This window comes from Panthera tigris, chromosome A1, assembly GCF_018350195.1.
Source record: "Panthera tigris isolate Pti1 chromosome A1, P.tigris_Pti1_mat1.1, whole genome shotgun sequence".
Lineage (NCBI taxonomy): Eukaryota > Metazoa > Chordata > Mammalia > Carnivora > Felidae > Panthera > Panthera tigris.
The window spans coordinates 122,573,791-122,590,639 of NC_056660.1; the positions used below are offsets into that span (position 1 = coordinate 122,573,791).

The window sequence follows — 16,849 nt, forward strand, 5'->3', positions numbered from 1 at the left end:
CCCAGAGAGATAATGTAACTCCCCCAGTGGAGGAGCTAGGACATGAATCCAAACAGGCTGGCTCTAGGACCTGTGCTCTTGATCACTAAAGGAAGAATAAGGGCATTCAGGGAACAAAAGATCATTCACAACAATGGAAAGATTTGGAGAAGGTGGAGACATTGTTGAGCAAACATCATCAACTGTGCCCATTTGTACAAGTCTTGCCAGGGGCTCACTCACCTTAGTAAAAATGCCCCTGCAAACTGTACCGCCGGTCAATAGAGTCAGAGTGTAAATGTTTGGAAAGAGGGAAATGATTTATAGCTGAGACGCTGAGTGAAGCCCTATAACTTGGCACAGTGCACCATGAACTTTTCATGTTCCTGAGTCACACCCACATGGTGAACGTGCTGTTTATCTGTTTATTGGAAAGGTGTCAGGAACACACATTGAAGACAAGGCAGAGCTAAGCCTGATTGATTGACCTGCTAAAGAGACAAGAGGCCCTTTTAGATTAGGTGGTTTAACACACAAACAGCAAAGAGAAGGACAAACCAAAAGTGCCAGCTCCCTGTCTTCTTTGTCCCATACAGCGAAAAGGATGATACCTGACCAGAAGGGGTTGGATGACCGCAGCATGAGTTGTGGGCTACCCTCTTGCTGAGGTGTCCATTCTAGACTACAGCAAAGAGGTTTTGGTTTTACATTCTGCAGCTCTGTTCTGAGAGGGGGAGGGCAGGAAGCCTCATGTCTCAGAGAACCTGGGAGGCAATGAGAAATGTCTTAAGACAGCCTTCCAGGGGAGGTGGGAGGGTGGGGGGTGGGGAGATGACCTCACAGTAGCTGGTCCAGGCCTCCCGTCCTCTCAGGTTCAGGTTCCAAGAGAATCACAGGTGTTCTCAAGACTCACATAAGCTACAGTTGGACCCTTTGCCTGAGTGGATCTCTGCAAGGTTGCCAGGGTAGAGCAGTTGAAAGCCAACTTAGGATAAGATCACAGTGTGGAGAATGTGTGCTGGACATTGAAGATCTCCCCTCTGTGAAGATCTCCCCTCCTCTCTGTTTGACATTTTTGCTGGAAACTAAGTGTAGCAAATGCTCCCCTGGTTCCCTAAAAAGACAGTGACATTAACGGTGAATGTGGGAGTATACCATAGATTGGCAGTATGTGCTCATCTGAGCCCAGAGTTGTCCTCGTTGCTGAAAGGTCTTTCTGCCTCTCTTTATACTAATCTGCTTAGAAACCTTGTGACCAGACTGCCTTCTGTATAAGAACTCATATCTCTCACTATTGATCAGATCTTGCCAGATAAACAACGAAAGCAAAAATAAACAAGTGTGACTGCATTAAACTCAAAAGCTTATGTACAGCAAAGGAAACCAACAACAAAATGAAGAGGCAACCTACTGAATGGTTAATATAAAAAATATATAAAGGAGTCCTACAACATAATAGCAAAATTCCCAAACAATCCAATTAAAAAATGGGCACAGGATTTGATTAGACATTCTTCCAAAGAAGATACAGATGACCAACAAGTACATGAAAAGATGCTTAACATCATTAGTCATCAGAGAAATGCAAATCCAAAACACAACGACATATCACTCACACCTGTTAGAATGGCTACTATCAAAAAGAAAAGAAATAAGAAGTGTTGGTGAGGATGTGGAGACAAGGGATCACCCATGTACTGTGGGTGAGAATGTAAATTGGTGCAGCCACTATGTAAAACAGTATGGAGTTTCCTTTAAAAATCGAAAATAAAACCACCATATGATCCAGTAATTCCACTTCAGGATATTGATTCGAAGAAAATGAAAACACTAACTCAAAAAGATATACACAACCCCATGTTCATAGCAGCATTATTTACAATAACCAAGATATGAGAACAATGTCAAGTGCCCATCAATAGGTGAATGGATAAAGAAAATACAGTGTGTATATATAATGGAATATTATTCAGCCACAAAAAGGAGGAAATCTTGCCATTTGCAACAACATGGATGGACTATGAGGGCAGTATGGTCAATGAAGTAACTTAGAGAAAGACAAAGTCTGTATGATCTCAATTATACGTGTAATCTTTAAAAGAACAACAACAACAAGCTCATAGATACAGAGGACAGATTGACAGATTGGTGGTTACCAGAGGTGGGGGGTGGAGGTGGGTAAAATGGGTGAAAGGGGTCAAAAGGCACAAACTTCCAGCTATAAAATAAGTCATGCACAGGTAATGTACAGCATGGCCACTATAGTTAATAATACTCTATTGCATATATAAATTTAAAGAGAGCACATCTTAAAATTTTTCATTACAAGAAAAATTTCTGTAACTATGTGTGGTGACAGATGTTAACCACACTTATTGTGCCGATCATTTTGCAGTATATACAAATACTGAATTATTATGTTGTACATGTGAAGTTAAGCATAAGTTGTATGTCAGTTATACTTCAAAAAAAAAATCTTGCTAGATCAAGTACTAGTCTCATTCAGGCTATCAGAATTTAGCCTTTTACAGCCATATCTTCTCATCTAACTCATGTGACCCAACTCATTGTTTGATTGCAAACTAAATTTTGTTTGAAATCTGCCACACTCAGACAATGTGAATAAACACTGCTAGACAAGGAGAGGTGAGACACTGTCCACACTTCCTTCTTTTCAGCCCACGTAATCATCTCTGTTTTCTAACATAAAACATTGCAAATTGTAGCCTTATCTCTTATTTTCTCTGTTTATTCATGTCTTTGCATTTAGGTAACACTTCAATCCATTGAAAAATCAACCCCAGACCAATCACTTGTCACCCCTTCCAGTGCTCCTCACATTTTGCTTCAAGTTGGTCTTGGTTTACCCATTATTTCCTGTGTTCCATCATCCTCAGCTCACGTTCCATTTGGGGTTCCCTGTAGTGTCTAGAAAGGGACTAAAAGCCTCAAATGACAATGGCCTGATTTTCACTGAATAGGATTCAGTCAATATGGAAGGGAGCCAGGAACAGAGTTTTTGCTTTTCTCCAATCTTTGTGAGGTTGATATACTGCTGTGACATTTTCTTCAGTTTATTCATTTTGACAGAGAGAGAGAGAGAGAGAGAGAGAGAGAGTGAGCAGCATGAGCAGGGAAGGGGCAGAGAGAGAGAGAGAGGGAGAAAGAGAATCCCAAGCGATGTGGGGGCTCAATCCCACAAAACACATAACCTGAGCCGAAATTAAGAGTCAGACACTTAACCAAGTGAGCCACTCAGGCTCCCCTGGGCTGACATCTAATTCTATTTTATGTGGTTGTGTTTTTAAAGACATATTTTAAGACTGTTTCCCCTTCTTAGATAGCCTTCTGTTTAGGCTACTTTTGACCATCCAGTCATAGCAAGGAGAAGAAGGAAAATAACAAGCTCTACTTCTACACTTTCAGTGTGATTTCCTGGTGAATGACTGTGTCCTCTGCAGCTGGAAGGAGGAGTGTTGAATGAAATCTCAGGCTGATTCTTTTCTTTTTCCTGATCAGTATCTCATATCTAAATTCAGTTGGCTTCTTTATAACTGCCATTCCTCTTACAGAGAAAAAAAAAAAACTGATTTGATTCTAACAGTTTTCTTTAATATAATTTAAATGAGGCAAGAGTGATTCCTGCTTTTGCTCCTGCTGTATTCCCAACATCTACCACAGAGCCAAAATACCAAACATGGTCAGTAAATCACTGTTGAATGGCTAATGAATTTCCACTCCTGAGTAAAAATTTTATCTCCACAAAAAATTCGTTCAAAAAGCACATCCAGGGGTGCCTGGGTGGCTCAGTTGGTTGAGTGTCCAACTTCAGCTTAGGTCTTGATCTCATGGTTCTTGAGTTCGAGCCACGCATCTGGGTCTGTGCTGACAGCTCAGAGCCTGGAGCCTGCTTTGGATTCTGTGTCTCCCTCTCTCTCTGCCCCTCCCCTGCTCATGCTCTGTCTCTGTCTCTCAAAAATGAACATTAAAAACAAAAAAAAAAAAGCACATCCAAAATTAATTTAGAAACACTGGCACTCATTTCCTTTTTATTTATCTTCATGAGGTAATCTATTTTACAAATGCTTAATGGAAATGAATATTAGTTAAGTGTCTAAAAGAATACAAATCAGAAAAGAAAGGACTTCAATGATGGTTGCATTTTTTATTAGCTAAGTAATCTTGGCAATCAATTCTTGCTTCTGGCTTCAGACTTCTCATTTATGAAGTGGGATAAAAGCCCTCATGGTCAAGGATTTTGTGAGGATGAAGTAGATAGTTTTTGCAAAGTGTAGTGCCTGGCACTGATTAGTGGTCCCTAATAATATTATCAAGTGTGTAAGGCTCTGCGTTAGGATCCAGACGTGAACAAGACAAGCCCCATCAGGATGTTTACAAAGTAGTCCTGGGAAAGAAGACATTAGTTCAAATAATTATGTTGCAAAGAAAGACAGTATCAGTAGCATCACAAAGGCACAAGAAAAGCCTAGATTCCTGTTTTAAAATACAGGTTTTGTTATTTTTCAGGACAACAGATCAGGAGATGACTGCCATCAAAAAGATAGATCGTTATACTCAGATCCTTGTGGCCACATCACGGGGTGGGGGGGTCACAAGGGAAGCACCCGATCTGTCAGGAGGGTGAAGGGGTAAGGTTGGGGGGAGGAAAGGAGGCAAGAGCCTTTATTATGGTTCCTGTGGGAAGGGATGGATAAGATGGGTAAGCGGGTTAAGGATTGGCTAGTTTGAATAATTTCTGTTGGCTCTGGGGATTAGGGACTATCTCTAGTTGTCTGGTACCTGGCCTTGGGTGATTAGGGCAGGGGTGTAGTAGCCTAGAGTATGAGAGTTCCATAAAGGAGGTAGTTGGCCTGATGGGCTCTGTGTTGGTTGGTTTGGATGTGAAAGGTGTCATTTGCTATCTCTAGGAATTACCTAGCCCTGGGAAGGGTAATACCTCCAAGGTCAACAAGTCCCCAAGATCTCAAAGCATCAAAAATATGGAATAAAAAAACATGATGACTGCAGTGGCTCAGAACTTAAGAAGCATGGAAGTAGCCAAGTCCAAGTTTCTTTTCAACTCTGACTATAACCCAGTCTACTTGTTCCCTATCACTGCATCCTCTTTGCTTCTTACCTCTTATCATTTGTTCTTTGCTTACTTGTTCATTCTCTGTTTATCATATTGTCACTTCCAGGAAGGCGAGACATTTGCTTGTCTGGTTTACTGCTCCAGTTCCAATTCCTGACACACAGTTGATGATCAGCAAACGTTTGTTGAATGAGTGAGTGAAAATAGTAGTACTTGATGGTTGTGTGTGTATGTGTGCACAGGCACAGGTGAGTGTTCTTGCATGTGTAAGAATGTGGGTGTTTGTGAATGTGTGTGTGTGTGTGTGTGTGTGTGTGTGTGTTTTGCATGGAGCAGGTTCCAGCCTTTAGTCCAAGCCATGTCTACTACCAGGTTTCAGCCAATACTGCATGTCTGGCAGGCTGTTTGATAGGCCTATTAGAATCCAGCACACGGGCCTTCCTAGAGAAGAACTCACCCTGTCGGGCCAGGAGACAAGCTCAAGACACTATCAGACGCCTTAGAGGTTGGAAAGGAGAAGCAGCTTTGTGTGTGTGATGCTTTATTTCTCTTGGAGGAGTCTTGGTCTTGCCCTTTGTGAATCTATCACTTGATACCTGTGAGACAAACACCTCTGTTTAAAAACTGTTCAAAAACTGAAAGATCTGTTTTCAGCAAAAGCTCTCTAATATTTTAGAATGCTATATTAGTTATATCCCAGCCAGAAAATCAAAACCATACCAGGTGATCAAATAGGAAGAATTTAACTTGGAAGATCATTTACAAGGTGCTAGAAGTGCAGTTAAAGCAAGAAGCAGGGAGGTGAGACAATCCTGATCTTACAAAATGCTTGAAGCTACTACTGACTCCTGTCTCCTTGACTGAGTCGGAGAATGAGGAGCTTGGACTGAGGGCTGGGGCCATGCCATAGAAGCTGGAACAGTGGTGTGTCAGCCTGGCTTGGGTGGGACCACAAGCACAGGGCCTTACTGGAAGGAGCTGGAGACACAGAGAAGATGGAGTCACTGGTCAAGATATTTCCTGAAGCAAAGAAAGGGAGAAATACCCTGGGTTCTCCCATTCTCTCCCTTGGAATCCTCTACCAGTGCCTTTCATAAGCTAGACCTAACCAGACACATTTGGCAAGCAAGTCTGGAAACCACAGTTTGGAGAACACAGCTTCCTCTAGGACAGAGCAGAGGAGGGGATGTGCAGGGAAAGGATCTGAAAGGAACCTGGAAAATGACAAGCAAAGATGAGGGCATCGCTTATTAGTATCCCATAAAGATACCACAACATAAAAATATTTATTTATTTTATTTATTTTTTAATTTTAAGTAGGCTGCATGCCCAACATGGGGTTTGAACTCACAACTCAAGATCAAGAGTTGCATGCTCTCCATCTTGAGTGAGTCAGCCAGCCACCCCTCAACATAAAAGTAACTGATGGCATCAACTCACTTCTACTTTGCCACACAGCCTTGGCCCTCTAGGGTTTTGCACATTGATATGTGATACACATATTACACCTGGCTAGGTTTTAATACCCAGGAGAAATGGAAGCACTCTCTGACAGACACAGCAGAAGTCGAAGGAGAGAATTAGCATGGTGGTAATTCATGATCTCCTTCACGCAGTTTATAAAGTAGCAGAAAAATAAACAAATGGCAGTTACAATGCAGTACCTTACAAGAATGAATAACAGATGACACTTATTAAGTACTAATCCTGATTTGCTACAGTTACATTCTCTGCACAATTTTACTAAATTTTCCTGACAATACCACACCCTCAATTGGAGCTCCAACTCCTGACTGGTGCACCATTAGGGCTCATGCCTTGGCATATCTTCCTCAAAATGTTCTGTGTCCTTCTTTCATGGTGGGGATGACTGAGGCCAGCAGTGCTGTTTGACCTGGGACTGGCATCTACCTGCATCCTGATTCCTGTTTTTCTCCTTCAAGGTCCATTCTTACCCTCTTTCTTGCATGTGAAGCGCCAGATGCTAAAGGAATTCCAGGGCTCGTGCTTACAAATAGGGATGTCCTGGAGCCCCGTGGTCAAGTCCTGATTCTAGGGGTGCGGCCTTGCAAGCAGATTGCTCCTGTGGCTGGCCCAGTATTTCCTTTGTGTGATTGTGTGAGATTGGATTGCCAGAATGGTTCTGAAATGCATGTTTTGGTGTCCTAAATTATTTATGTAGACAAGGTCTTGCAATGATTTTTTGCCTCAGGGTCACACACACCCCCATCATAGGTGAGGAGACCGATACTATAGATTTTAAAAAGTCTAATCCAAGATTATACCGAGAGTAAATATTGAATCCTAGGTTTTTACAAAGGCATTTTGATTTTTGTTTATTTTATTCATTTTTTAAGTTTATTTTGAGAGAAAGAGAGCATGTGCAAGCAGGGGAGGGGCAGAGAGAGAGAGAGAGAGAGAGAGAGAGAGTGAGCAAGCAAATACCAAGCAGATCCCACGTGGTTAGCCAGAGCCCAACCCAGGGCTCAATCCCATTAACCATGAGATCATGACCTGAGCCAAAATCAAGAGGTGGGCACTTAACCGACTGAGCCACCCAGATGCCCCAAAAGCATTTTGATTTTTAGATCCTGAGCCTATTATTCTATGTGATAGCACAAAGAAGGCACACCCTAGGGATTCTCAAAATAACTGGGAGATAATAGAAAAGAGATCTTGCCATGGTAGATGTGTGAGTGGGGATGGGGTGGGTGGAGGTAAATTCTAGAGTAATATGGCACTAGATGCAATGAAGCTGAGTCTGTATATACCACAGCTGATGGGACCATCTGATTGCTTCCACAGCTGGATAGCATGTCAGGTGATGTGACTCTGCCAACTTTAAATGAATAGAAAGCTGGAGGAAAACAGAACATTCGCTCCTTATTTAATCTCAATATTAAACTTCCCCTTTTTGCAATATTATTTCAAGAGAAGGACTCTTAGGGCTCTCTGCTCCTGCTGGCATCTCTGGGCAAGGAAGGGCTTTTATGAGAGGTCCTTGAGAATGCTTCAAGTGAAAGCTTTGTTTCTCATGGGAATATGAGGAAAATGGAAAAACCTCCAATTTGTTTAGTGAGGAAACATGACCTTCATGCTCTTCTTCTTTGGGGTGAGTCAAGTGGTAGTGACTGAAATTTAGGTCATGGCTGGTATATAAATATGTGCATGTGCAAAAAGCAGCTGTCACACTGCACAGCGAGTGGAGCCACTAGCTCAGTGCATTCACTGCCCTTTGCAATTCATTTTTAAACTCCAAGTAAATATCGCAGAAAACCTATCATGAAGCTGGTAACTGTGTTTTTGCTGGTGACCCTCAGCATCTGCAGTTACTCTGGTAAGTAGCCTGAACATATATTCCTCTGCTTTTCTGTTAATAGGAACATTACTAGTAAACCTAGGCTCCCAGGGGAATATGGTGGAGGGAGTTTTAGAACCATGGAATAGAAAGGTTAGAAGGGATTTCAGATACAGCAACCCCCTACCCCCATCCCAGCCTACCAAGCTATAACCCAATAAAAATACTATCCTGAAAGAATCCTACAGAAGAAGTTAGCCAGGGGCACCTGGGTGGCTCAGTTGGTTAAGTGTCCAACTCCTGGTTTTGGCTAGGGTCATGATCTCACAGTTCGAGAAATAGAGCCACACATTGGGCTCTTTGCTGACAGCAGGGAGCCTGCTTGGGAGTCTCTCTTTCCCTCTCTCTGCTCCTCTCTCACTCATGCTCTCTCTCTCAAAATAAATAAACTTAAAAGTTAGCCAACTCACACTAAATATCAACATTGTTGAACATTGTGCCCTTAGTTTTCTTATCTTCATTAATCTTGAGTCAGAATCTCACTTTGTAACTTCTTTCTTTTGAAACTGTATGGAGTTCATTTTTTTTTTTTTTCTGTCACCTGTAGTCACTTGCCAGGTTGTTTCTCCTGAGACATTTCTACATTTATCTGTTCACACAGTTAACAGATAGTTGCCGAATGGCTACAACATGTTGGGCATTTGGATAAACATGGGAAGATATAGATATGAGTCAGACACAAAGATTGTTTACAAGGTTCTTTTAATCTGACAGGGGAGCTAAGTCTTTTCCAGACAGAAGTTACTACGATGCTAGACTAATGCACAGAGACATATAGACATACAGCTCTGTGAGAGGACTAAGAGGCCAACAGTTCAATTTCTAGGTGGGGTATAGAAGTTGGATTCTTGGAGGAGAATGGGAACTGATCCATTCTTTTTGGAGGTATATTGACATCTGCAAAATGCACTGTGATAACCATTGCTCATTCAAAGAACAGGAGGCTTTGAGGGTCTTCCCCTGGAAGTATATAAGTATATACAGAGAAGACATTCACCAAAGCCTTAAAAATAAGTAGGGAGATTAATCATGAGAAACTGGATGCTGCCATACCCACATTGGCAACTTTGGCTTGTACTTTTTACTGAAATTTTGGATCAATTTGTAACTTAACCAGTCTTGGCTACTTTGTTTGTCTTTAGTGACTAGTGTCAAATATCTACAGAAAGAGGTGGCAATTGAAAGGTGGTTGGAGGAAATAAATATTCCTCCTCCGGGGGAGAACTTTGGAAGGAAATAGGTGGTAGAAGATGAAGGGAAGTAGATGCGTAGACTCCTCTTGTATGATTTGAATGGGGAAATGAAAAGGACTCCTAAGAAAAATGAACTAGGGCAGGGTCTTTTTTTCTTATCTGTGTGCTCATGCATATGTGGGTTTACATATCTGCACCATGTGTTTTGTAAAAATATATATTGTATGTATTCTCATTCTCTACATTTTCCTTCTTATTCATCTTCTATGTGAAAGGTATCTTTCTTTTTTTTTTTTAAGTTTTTATTTATTTACTTAGAGTGCATGCAAGCAGGGGATGGGGCAGAGAGAGGAAGACAGAGAGAATCCTAAGCAGGCTCTGCACTGTCAGCTCAGAGTCCGACACGGGACTTGAACTCACAAACTGTGAGATCGTGACCTGAACCCAACACTAAGAGTTGCACGCTTAACTGACTGAGCCATCCAGGCATTCTTATGTGAGAGTTATCTTTCTAAAGCCAAAGATACAAAATGCAATTGTTCCATAAAGGAGCCTTGATACCTCCCCATTGCCCTTGGGAAAAAAATCTCAAACTCATTAGTATGGCATTCAAAGCTCTGAAAAATCTGACCTCACCTGAGTTTTGCAGCCTTACCTCCTTTCCCCACCTCAGCATGCCTCACTAGAAGTCTGCACTCCAGCCACTTCTGAAAGGCTCACCAGCCTGTGTATGCACTTTCATCTTAACATTTCAGTGCTTTTGTTAATTTTGTTCCTTTTTATAACGCACCTCCCCTTCTTTACCTTATGATCCTGGAATTTGCTTAAAGACATGACTCCAACAACATCTCTCTGGGAAGATTGCTCCAACACTCTACCACATTAGAATTAGTCATCCCTTCTCTTATGTTTCCGCTGAGCTTAATCCATAATGTTAGCACAGCACATGCCTCACTGTGGCATACACAGATCTTTATTGTCCACTAGACTGTGTAAGTTCTCTGAGTGGAATAGCGTTGTTTTATTCAACTATGCATCTGCGCTAACTCTTAAAGAGTTGGAGTTCAGTTATATTTGCAGTGTGAAGTTGAATTAGTTGGAAGTTGAAGTTGAAACTCCCTGGACTCCCTGGACATGCATATCCCCAAATAAAGATTCATTATGGAATCTACTCTTTGGCCTCAAAGCCATGGGCTGTGGAGATAGCCACATGCAAAGTATATACCTATTCAGTCAACCACCAGTATCTACTGAGTGCTTACTACATGCCAGGGTCTGTTTTAGACAAGTGAATAAAACATATACTCCTTGTTCTCATGGAGCCTACATACTAGTAAGAGGATGAAGGCAAGAAATAAATAAACAAATATTTACTATTTTAGGTCATGGTAAGAAAAAATGAAGTTAGAGATGGGTGATGCTATTTTAGCTACCTTTCTGAGGAGGTAATATTTGATGAGAAGAAACACGTAGCTATCTGGAGAAAGAACATCTTAAGGAGGCAGAACAGCAGGTGCAAAAGCCCTGAGGCAAAAGTTTTCATGGGAAGTCAATTGGGGCAGGAATGGAGCCATTGATGGACACAGTGGAAGGTAGTGCAGTAACAGATAAGAATCAGATGTGCCTGTTTCACGTGGTTTTCCTTTTGCCCTGCAGCCACCACTTTCCTTGCCAACGGTTTGCCACAAGCTGTCAACAATGCCTTACCTTTACCTGTGGACGACCTTCTCCCCTTTTTGGATCCGTTAAAGCTTGTTCTGAAAACTCTGGGCATTTCTGTTGAGCACCTTGTAGAAGGGCTAAAAAAGTGTGTGAATGAGCTGGGACCAGAGGCCTCTGAGGCAGTGAAGAAACTTCTGGTAACTATAGCTTGTGGGCTAATTTGTCTCTCCCCCCTCTCTCCCAACCACTCTGTTCTCACCTCCGGACATGTATTTCCCTTTTACTGACTGTACTCATATAAAGTTTGCGTGTCCAGGCATCTCAGGGAAGGTGCAACATCTACTTTTCTAGAAGGAATTTTTGAATGAAAGAGACCTGTGTTCTGGTTGTGACTTTATATTTCTCAGCTTAGGGATTCTTTGTTGAAACTTAACCACTCTGAGCTTCCATTTCCACATCAGCAAAATGGTGGTTAAATAGGTTGATGCCTATTTTTGGAAACATGCTAAGTACATGTAAGCTGCTTTATTTTTATTCTTGTCCTTCTGCCTTTCAGGAGGCCCTGTCGCATTTGGTGTGATGGCAGCACTAAGCTCTGATGGAGGAGAAGGGGAAGGTACTCCCCTTCTTGCGGGCTGGAACTCATTCCAGCCTAAGATCTGGTGACCCCTGAAAACAATGAATAAAGCAATGAATAGATTTCATTGTGTCCTATGTTTATTTCTGGAGTCTGTCTATTCAGAAGGGCCTAAGTAGATAATTTTTTGGGTCATAAACTCCAGAGAGCCTGTTGTTATCAAGAGAACCTACATTTTCAGGAAGACATGATTATGTCTTGCTTGAGTCTAAATTAAACATTCTCATTTTCTTCAACTGCTCTTCGACGATGTTTCCAGACACCTCAAGTTCCTATGCCCTTGTTTCTAAAGAAGCTTTTTAAATAACGCTTATTTATTTATTTTGGGGGAGGGAGGAAGGGAGAGAGAGAGAGAGAGAGAGAGAGAGAGCAAGCATGAGCACAGAAGGGACAGAGAGAGAAGGAGAGAGAGAATCATGGGGCTTGATCTCACAAAACGTGAAATCATGACCTGAGTTGATATCAAGAGTCAAATACTCAACCAACTGAGCCACCCAGGCTAAATATATTTTTAAATATAAAATGAAAAGGGTGTTCAAAGTATTGTCTGACAAGCGTACTGTCTTTCACTGGTTTAGAGTCTACATCACCAGAGTGGGAGTTTCTCTTAAGTTTGTGGCTATACTATGGCCACTCCATAGGTCTTACAGACCCTGCCACCAAGTTAGGCCTTCACTGCATCATCCTTTGGCAACTAGTTTCTGAACTGTCCTTTCCTTTTCCCCATGCCACCATCTATTATGATACTAGAATTATCTTTTCAAGATATAATTGTAGTGATATACAATAACCTATAAAATGGATGTCCAGCTCCTTAGCATGGCCTACAGGCCCTTCATGACCTGGCCTTTGCTTACATGTCTTGTCTCGTCAATATTTTTTCCTTCCTTCCTTCCTTCCTTCCTTCCTTCCTTCCTTCCTTCCTTCCTTCCTTCCTTCCTTCATTATTCCTTTTGTGACATGTGCTCTAGCCCTATCACTGAGAAGATAATTAAATCTCTTTGCTGCTGCACTTTTATGCCTTAATGAAAAATCAGTAATGTCTTTCTTCCCATTAAGAATGTCTGCTCTGTTCTTCCTTCAGACCTGAGGTTGTGCCATTCTTGGGACTATTTTTCCTCAGATCCATTCCCCACCCTTCCCCTGCTTGGCTCTGTGATGCTAACCCCTACAGGTTCCCTGTCTCGGTTCCCGGGTTTCCAGGTCAGCTGACATTTGAGCTGCATTCTGACCCTGGGGGGTTCAGGCAGGACATAGGAGGTGGGAAGTGGGAAAAGCCTGAGTATAGCCTCCTCACCCTTCTACTTGGGAGAAGTCCCCAGAAATATCACATCTGAAACTCCATGTCCTGCTGGATAGGTCTGCATTGGTTCCAGCCTTTGCCAGGCGACTCCAGTGGCAGTGGTTACACCACCTCTTTTTTTTTGCTCTTCAGCTGAAGTTGCTAATGGCTTCCTGCTTTATCCATTCCAGGTTGCCTCACCATCACCTCTTTGACTGTTTAGATCTTCTATCATCTATTGAATCAATTCTGTGCATTATAGCCTCTCTGTTCCAAATGTTAAAGTCATTTATGTTTTCTGGTTGGTTCTTGATTAACATGTTAACTGACATCTCTATGAAGATTATATTGATTTCCTGCTATTTTTTGAGCCCCGTGGTTTTTTTTCAACTAAAATAGTTGCACTTTGTGAAACTTTCTGTTTTCCTTTTTTGTTTCACCTAAGTCTGTAAGAATAGACTAGATTGCTCACCTACAATAATAGATAATCCCAAATTTCAGAGGCTTATATCCACAACATTTTAATTTGTTCTCACACTGTTTGATCATCTTGAGTTGCTTAGAGTTCTCTTCATGTTGTGTGAATTCTGTGACCAGGAACTGGTGGAATAATCTTTATCTTGAGCATTTCTGATCATCATGTCATATGCAAAAAGAGAACTCAGTGAATCATAGGCTAGCTTTTAAAACTTTCCCATGAAAGTGATGTACATCACTTATAGTCCTGTTTCATTGGCCAAACCAAGTCACATGACTATGCTTGACTCATTTAGGAAACATAATGTCATTTACCACATTACTTGGCCACTTCAGAATAGCTGCCACCTGAGATACTTCATTCTACTTGAAATTTTCTGCTCTGTTGGATTATCTTTCCTTCCACCACTAGTGTTCTTCTTACTCTCTGCCCATTATTTTCAGTTTCTTTAAATAGCCATTATTATCCTGATTCCTCTGAATATTTATTCCTCTTCTCTTTTCACTTTGTGTATGGCTTTCATTGAGAGTCTCATGCATTCCCACAGCTGCCAATATAATTTCCATGTTAGGAGCTCTAAAATCTATAGCTATATTCCATATCTCTCTTTTGAGGAAAAGAGATGGTTACCTATTAGACACTTCCACCAGAAGTCCTTTTTTATGTTCACCTGAATTCACCTCCACCTGAACTCATTATCACTTAAAACATGCTACCATATTCTAATTTCCTGTCTCAGTATATAGTACAACTATTTTCCTGATTGCCTAAGTCAGAAAGTTGAGAATCATTGTCAGTATGCCTTTTTCTCAGCCTTACTTTCTAATCTCTAAGAAAGTTCTGTTTATTATAAAACTTTTCTACATCTGTACATACATTTTTCATTATTGTTCCTGTTACTTATTTTCCCCAAACCTTGTCATTTCTCACCATACTACTGTGTTAGTCTCCCAAATGTCCTCTGTATTCCCAGAGCTGATCCCTTCCAATCCATTAGCCACACAGCAGAAAAGGTGGTTTCTTACCTCTCCCCACCCCGACCACTGCTTCAGACTTTTTGATAGTGTTTCATTGCTGATTGAAAAAAACATCAGATGCTATTCTAAACCAGCAGATATATTCATAACACATATTTCAACAGTCTTATTTTCATACTTATTTCTAAGTGTCCTTTCTAGATTCTGAAGTCAAATGGAGGGGAACTCAAACTTATTTATGTTGATAATCCTTAGCACATAGCACAGAGCCTGAATATAGTCTGTGTTGGGCTTGGTTTATTGAATGGGTAGATTTTCTGTTAGGTTTTATCTGGTTGGGGTGACCCTTTTGTTCTCTTGCATCATTCATATTATTAAGCTATTCATTGCTCTCATTCCAAGCTTGGTGCATTTGGCATATTTGAGAAGGATGACTGACTCTCTATGCTTTCATTCAATCTGCTAAATAGAGAAAACTGAGTAATAGATTTAATATGGCAATCTTTGGGGAGTGGAGGTTTTTCTGGGAGTCTATCAAAAAGAGGATTGAATTAATAAGGAATCCAAGGACAGACCATGAGAAACTAGGCAGAAACTGATGATAAACATTATGGCAGAAATTGTTGATAAACTTACTATGAATGTAACAACACCAAATGCTGATGAGGTTGTAGAAAAATTGGATCACTCATAATTGCTGGTGTGAATGCAAAATAGTGTAACTTACTCTGGGAAAATCATTTGACAGTTTCTTGAAAAACTAAACATACATCCACCATATGACTCACTAATTGTACTGCTGGGCATTTATCTGGAGAAATGAAACATGTTTATGCAAGAACTTATTACAAACATTCATAGAAGTTTTATTTGTAGTAACCAAAACCTGCAAATAACCCCATTGCCCTTAAGTGGATGAATGGTTAAACCAACTGTTATACATCTATAGGATGGAGTACTATAAAAAAGAATAAACAATTGATCTACACAAGCTGGAAGAATCTTTAGAGAATTATGCTAAGTGAATAAAAGCCAACCCAAAAACTGAAATACTGTATAATTCCATTTACATAGCATTCTCAAAATGACAGAATTATACAAATTGATAAGAGATTTCTAGGGGTTAGGAGTGGGTAGGAGTAAGAGGGAAGTGCATGTGATATATAAGGGCTATGAGAGATCCTTGTGGTAATGGAAATGTTTTGTTTCTTGTATGTACCAATGTCAAAATAAAAAAGTATAATTAAAAACATTGGGAAGACAAACAATGTGGAAATAGATATTATATAAAATTTAATATAAATTACATATAACTATAATCATATAATTATGTAAATAATTATATGTATGTAAATAATTATATGTATGTATACCTGTAACTTTCATTCCTTTAGTCCATAAATCTCCCAAATTAGAGGAAACCACTAACAACTTTATGTGATTTTTCAAGATGTTTCTGCACTTTTAAAAATAAGTATATATGGACACCCAAGATTCCAAGCTGGTGTCCGTCATACCAGTGAAGGAGAAGTTGATGGATGTCATACTAGGAGAGCTGCCAAGCTGGATACTGTTGGGGGATTTCATTCCTAAGGCATGGCTGGAATGTTTCAAAGGAAGGAATCCCTGGGATTTCTATGGTGCTGACAGCGTATGTGCTTTTCAACTACTTTCTTTCATACAAGGAACTCAAACCCAAGTGGCTACACAAGTACCACTGACTGAAGAGGGCCCAGTGTTTAGGATGCATTCTGTATTCCTGACCAGGACCTTTGCCTCACACCCCTGAATCCTTTTTTTTTTTTTTAATTAAAAAAAAATTTTTAACGTTTATTTATTTTTGAGATACAGAGAGAGAGACAGAGCACAAGCAGAGGAGGGGCAGCGAGAGAGGGAGACACAGAATCTGAAGCAGACTCCAGGATCTGAGCTGTCAGCACAGAGCCCAATGTGGGACTTGAACCCAGGAACCATGCATGAGATCTTGACCTGAGCCGAAATCAGACACTCAACTGAGTGAGCCATTCAGGTGCACAACCCCCTGAATCCTTTAATTGAGAATGAACACCCACTAGGGATACCTGGGTGGCTCAGTCGGTTAAGCATCTGACTTCAGCTCAGGTCATGATATCCAAATTGGTGAATTTGAGCCCTGCAGGGGGCTCTGTGCTGATAGCTCAGAGCCTGGAAC

At 40.9% G+C, this 16,849-nt stretch overlaps 1 protein-coding gene and 1 pseudogene across 1 annotated transcript; both read left to right on the forward strand.

The window, feature by feature from the left end:
* Positions 1-8,269: 8,269 nt before the first annotated feature.
* SCGB3A2 (secretoglobin family 3A member 2) lies at positions 8,270-11,984 on the forward strand. Its single transcript, XM_007080008.3, has 3 exons — positions 8,270-8,408; positions 11,279-11,481; positions 11,841-11,984. The coding sequence occupies exons 1-3, from the start codon at positions 8,354-8,356 to the stop codon at positions 11,862-11,864; spliced, it is 282 nt and encodes a 93-aa protein (XP_007080070.1). The 5' UTR covers positions 8,270-8,353; the 3' UTR covers positions 11,865-11,984.
* A 4,154-nt stretch (positions 11,985-16,138) lies between these two features.
* On the forward strand, positions 16,139-16,379 carry LOC122230563 (annotated as a pseudogene).
* Positions 16,380-16,849: the final 470 nt, after the last annotated feature.